Source organism: Vipera berus, assembly GCF_964194415.1.
Source record: "Vipera berus genome assembly, chromosome: 1".
NCBI lineage: Eukaryota > Metazoa > Chordata > Lepidosauria > Squamata > Viperidae > Vipera > Vipera berus.
The window spans coordinates 208,485,127-208,491,126 of record NC_138202.1 but is presented as its reverse complement, the minus strand read 5'-3'; the positions used below and the strand labels follow the sequence as shown (position 1 = coordinate 208,491,126).

General features: G+C 39.3%; 1 protein-coding gene across 1 annotated transcript in view; it reads left to right on the top strand.

Annotated features, from left to right (window-relative positions):
• Positions 1–4,646: 4,646 nt before the first annotated feature.
• The window catches only part of SERPINE3 (serpin family E member 3), a gene marked incomplete at both ends in the record, with an annotated part of 48,741 nt that continues 47,387 nt past the window's right edge, over positions 4,647–6,000 (top strand). The window contains one exon of the mRNA XM_081344337.1: positions 4,647–4,687. Coding sequence (XP_081200463.1) covers positions 4,647–4,687 — 41 coding nt within the window. The remainder of the gene's footprint in view (positions 4,688–6,000) is intronic.

Genomic DNA, 6,000 nt, shown 5'->3' with positions numbered 1-6,000 from the left:
AACAAGAACAACATATAGAGTTCATGACTTACTGCTAACTGGCCGTAGCTGGCTAGCACCGCACTAAGTTATAAGCAAACAAACCATATTTTGGCTTAGCACAATACGCAGAGCAGATTATGAGATTTAATCCTGGCACAGTCAAGTTCCTGCCTGATGGATTTGGTATTTCATTGCAAGCCCTTACTTACTTGTATGTTGTGGAGCTGATATGGATTTTGTCTGGCAATCCATGGCTTTCCATCCTGGAAGCTGTATTGACGGTATCACCAAATAAACAGTATCTGGGCATTTTGTCCCCAACTACACCAGCCAACACTGGTCCGGTGTGTATCCCAATTCTAATCTGTTGAGAGAAACACAATATGCAAGACACAATGTAGAAAAGGTTCTTGTGGAAATATATTTCTTTAGTGGGTTCTGGAAGAAAACCAAATTATTCTTTTAACTCTTTGTGTGTGTGTGTGTGTGTGTGTGTGTGTGTTTCTTACCATTTCTCATGAAGAAGACGCCAGAGATCCATTTATATAAATAATCTTTCCCTTGCAATTGTCCCATCAGGGCCCTCATTTGGAACCAGGATTGATTTTGTGTTTTAAGATTTGTTACATATTGTTCATAATCTGGGGCTTTATTAATGTTTTCTTTCTTTTTTATGTATTTCAGCCACCTTAGAAGGGGTTTATCATTAAAAACACCACAGAGATATTTCAAATAAATATTTTAAATAATTTTGAGGAAATGAAAAGCTTGCTTTGCTTATATTTAGTAATTTTAGTTGGTTAAACAGAAGTTGTCTTGGCAGTTATTTATTTATTTATTGGGAGTAGTTTCTATTCAAGTTTAGAAAAAATAAAAATAAAATCCCCACTCAGCAGGCTCCTGACTTAAGAAATGCCTGTAGGAGGGAAGGGGAACTGAGGAATGAAAACAAACAAATCCAGAGACTTATTCCTTATATCAGGGATCCCCAACCTATGGGCGCAGCCAGTGGTGGGATTCAAATATGTGAACAACCGGTTCTCTGTGTGGATGCTGCTTCTGGAAATCCATTCTGGGCCTGGGCAACAAAAAATTACCAACCAGTTCTGCTGAAGTGGTGTGACCCAGCTGAATCCCGCCACTGGGCCTCTCCCATTACTGGGCTGTGGCCTGCTGGCCATTGGGTCGCAGGATAGGCTGGCCAGTGCGCACACTCACCCCACTTGTGCTAGGGCTGCTGCTACACAAACTGGTGCCACACAGTGAAAACAGGATGCCCCGTGGCAAAAATGGGGCACTATGCGGCAAAAGCGGGATGCTGTGCAGCAAAAATGGGGCACCACATAGTGAAAATGAGGTGGCACTAGCATCTGTGTGACAAAAATTGGGCGGTGCTAGTGAGTGTTATGCAGGTGATAGCACTGCCCTGTTTGCGTCATGTGTGCTTGCAGCCCAGTTTGTGTGTGCGCGTGTGCATAAAATGCTTCCCCCTCCCTTTCCCTCTGGTCCACCAATCGAAAAAGGTTGGAGACCTCAACTGTGAGAGGGATCTCAGAGTCCTAGTAGACAATCACTTCAATATGAGCCAGCAGTGTGCTGCAGCTGCCAAAAAAGCCAACACAGTGCTAGGCTGCATTAACAGAGGGATAGAATCAAGATCAAGTGAAGTACTAATACCATTTTACAATGCTTTGGTAAGGCCACATCTGGAATACTGCATCCAGTTTTGGTCACCACAACGTAAAAAAGATGTTGAGATTCTAGAAAGGGTACAGAGAAGAGCAACAAAGATGATTGGGGGACTGGAGGCTAAAACATATAGGCAAAAGTTGCTGGAATTGGGTATGTGTAGTTTAACGAAGAGAAGGGTGAGGGGTGACATGATAGCAGTGTTCCAATATCTGAGGGGCTGCCACAAAGAAGAGGGAGTCAAGCTATTCTCCAAAGCACCTGAAAGCAGGACAAGAAACAACGAATGGAAACTAGTCAAGGAGAGAAGCAACCTAGAACTAAGGAGAAATTTCCTGACAGTTAGAACAATTAACCAGTGGAACAACCTGCCTCCAGAAGTGGTGAATGCTCCAACACTGGAAGTTTTTAAGAAGAGACTGGACAGCCATTTGTCTGAAATGGTATAGGGTTTCCTGCCTGAGCAGGGGGTTGGACTAGATGACCTCCAAGGTCCCTTCCAACTTCTTCTTCTTCTTCTTCTTCTTCTTCTTCTTCTTCTTCTTCTTCTTCTTCTTCTTCTTCTTCTTCTTCTTCTTCTTCTTATTATTATTATTATTATTATTATTATTATTATTATTATTATTATTATTATTATTATTATTATTATTTAACATTTAGCAGATAGAGTAGCCATATAAAAGAAAACCATTTCAGGAAAGGACGAAGAAAACAATTAGTGCCTGCTATAATCATTCTGTTTTAATTCTCTCTCTTCTCTCTGCTTCAAGTGAGATGGCTTGATCTTTTTTGTGTTTTTTAAGTCTTAAAACTATGCATTACCTGTATAGGTCTAGTGGTAATAGGGTTCATAACTTCTCTTGCAGCAATTCTCATGCCAAGGGCAAAATTAGCCACCCTTTCAGCATGATTGGCAACTGGGACTGGAACTCCTCCTACAACCATGTAGGCATCACCAATGGTTTCCACCTATAAAGCAAAATGCATAGTGAAGTACGCATGGACACCCACCAACCATTTGCCTAGGCTGGCATGCTGGTGCCCGCCAGATGTTTGGATTGCAACTCTTGCATTCCACTGCTAGTTGGAGCTAATGGGAACTAAACTTCTAAAAGCTCTGTAAAGGAACCTAGCAATCATATCTCTTTATTTATTTATTAAATGTATTTGCTGCCTATGTCACCGTGGGGATAATCTGGGCAGATTACTCCCATTTCTTTCATTTTACTTGGGGAATCATTCATTTTACTTACTGCAATGCTTACTTACTGCAAAAATATCTTATTAAACAGCTAGTATGGCCGATTGCTGGAAATTCTGGGAGTTCCCATCCAAATGTATGGGTGGTACCAGGTTGGGGATGGCTGTGAGAGCAGATCAATCTTTATGCAGGAAGGGAAAAGTGGAGGGAATGGTTGCAAGCCAGAAAAATTGCTAAATTATACTAAGCAATGTCTAGTCTTGAAGTTGGTGTAGGAAGCTCATAGTTTTCAGGATTCATTCTCCCTTCTTGCTGCCAATCTAAAATTATCCATCCATTCATCCTATGCCCTTGGGATGCAAAAGACAGCAGCAAATGTTATAAACATCAGCCACACTTACTTTATAAACTCCATGGATGTTAGTCAGTCGATCAAACTTGGAATACATTAAATTAAGCATGTTCACAATCTGAATAGGTTCACAGGCAGAACAAATGTTTGTGAAAGTCACAACATCACTGAAAAGTATTGTGCAGCAGTTAAAATCTCCTGGGGAATACCGGTAAACAAAAAAAAAAAGAATAGTCAATTTTCAGAAGCAAGTTTCTCTGTTTTTGGTTTTTAATATGACACTTGCCTGAATCCTACTAAAAGCTGGAAAACAAATTGCAGCATATGTGACTTATCACTTCGTTAATATATTATAAATATGTGCATATTGATGGATGGACTCCAGTGGTTTAGATGCTAGGCTTTATTGAAATAAGTTGATTGACAAAGAAAACAAATTCTTGTATCATTTCAGAACACACAAGAGGCTGAAAGCCTCTCCTTTAAACCTTCTAAAATCTACTTTGCAACAAAGTTTAGAAACACTCACAATTGGTCTAAAAATGTAAGTAATAGTATGCAAATCCCTAGATAACAGATGAATGATCTTGAAAAAAGTCATGTTTGCATGTCCACCCTTTTGAAGCGGCAAGGTGCATGTTAAACCAATGGCTATTATCATTTTTGTTAAAGTTATGGAGACTGCACATAGTTTAGTTTTGTACTTATCTGTAAAATAAACATGGTGGAAAATACCTGTGTGTTAAATATATGTCCTGTTTTCAGTTGGTTCCCAGGAAACCAGATTTCTATGCAAACTGTTGGGTACTGGGTTCTTTTCTTGAAGCAAGAGACGAGGCGAGAAAATTCAGGCAGGAACATGCTTTATTGAAATGCAGGAACTGAACTGAGAACCAGGGCTGCAACGCAGCTATTTATACTCTGGCCACTAGGCGGTGGCCAATAGGTTTAAAAGCAACCTATTGCCGCCCTAGAGCCAACCAATGGTGGTCCTGGAGACTGACTGTCTGAGGAGCTGGCGACTGTTACCCAGCTCCCTGCTTAAGCAATCTCACAGCAACCAAACCCACGTGGTACAACTCAAGTTAAACTAGGCCCAATACATTACACAAACCAAATCCAAACACTCAGAATCTTAGCTTAGAAGGGAGTGTTTCCAGATGTTCAGTTGAAGTCCTTACCCTTTTATGACATGCCATTTTCTATTTGATAATCAAAGATAATAAAATTGCCATACCTGCTTCGACTTTTTTGCCTTCCTTCAGCTGATTAGCCACGTGTTTTGGTAACATGGCATAGAGTAAAGTTTCTGATTTCTTCTTTTCTATCTCTAGGTTCTTAGAGAGAATCCTGAGCTCTTCCTTTTTTCTCTCTAGTTGGTTGGATAGTTCTATCTCTGCCAGCCGCTGCTGGTTGAAGAGGATGAGGTCTCTTGTTGGGTCATGCTGTGCGATGTCAGAAAGGTGCATTTCTTGTTCTTCTAACTCATCTAAACTGCGAAGCTTTGGTGAGCACAGGTAAATCATGCTGTGAATGCAGTCCATCCAGATCATTTGTCCTTTTCCAAATAAACGTATACAATGCTTTCCATTAGGCTTAACCTATGAATTATCGGAATCTTATCTAGATAACTGTCAGTAAACTGAATGTGAAGATTATAAATTCTGTGGGCCTAATGTCTAGATTTCACAGGTTTTGCAAATCCTTTAATACCCTCTTTTATTTTTGGTTTACATAGAATTTAGGATCTAGGATCTTTCATTCTTGTGTAAGGTCTTGAAAGAGTTAAAGGCAACAGATTGACAAGTTCACACAGTGCAGTAACATAAAGATGGGCAACTTCTTACAGGTTATTGTAATCTTCAAGTCTTTCCCCCTTTGGTATCTCCAAAATTCCTCTAAAATTGTGCTATCAGAATTTGGTGGTAAATATCTGATTTAGGACAGCATTATTCTCTCTCAATTTAGACAGAAAATGAAAGAAGCTCAGCTGATATTTTTTTTGCAAGTTCTACAACAGGGATCAAGATCTTTATACGTAAAAAATGTACACATAGGATCAAGAATAAGAAGATGCTAAATGAAGAGTGGGTACAGACATGAATGATCAGTGTGAAAGAAGTACATTAAGGTGGGTTGGTCATATAAAACAATGAATCAAACTGTAAAATAAATCTATGAGGAGAGGGTGAATGGATGAAGATTAAAGGAAAATCTTAGAAAGTTCATGATAGGGTGGGATCCTCAAAAGTGAATTGTCTCAAGAACAAAAGACTATGTTGGTTATGGACATGGTGGAAGCCAGCTTGCTTGGTAAATATAGAAAGATATTGAGGTTATAATGAATGTGACTAGTATAAATTAGTTTCAGCCATGTTTCCTTTTCTTTTCTAATCCAATGGCTTTCACTTCTTATTCCTTACTTCTTTTCTGCACTCAACATAATGTTGCTTGTCCCCAAAGGAAATATCATGATAGATAGGTAGGCCTTTGCCATCACTGAGCAGTTAATTTAATCTACTGCTCTGCTACCTGACTCTACCAGAAAATGCATTACTGTATGCTAATTTTATTCCTCCTTCTATTTTTCTTAAATTTCAAAAGTTTACAGAAATTTGTACCTCTGAGCTTCAGCGCAGGCCGTTTCTTCACTGACTTGGACATAATTTCTCTCCTTATCTTGAGAACAAACTGGCTGTTGATAAACTTTTTCATGCTGGAAATAGTGAATGTGACTTGTGGGTGAATAATAGAAAAATACTCATCTAATCTGGTT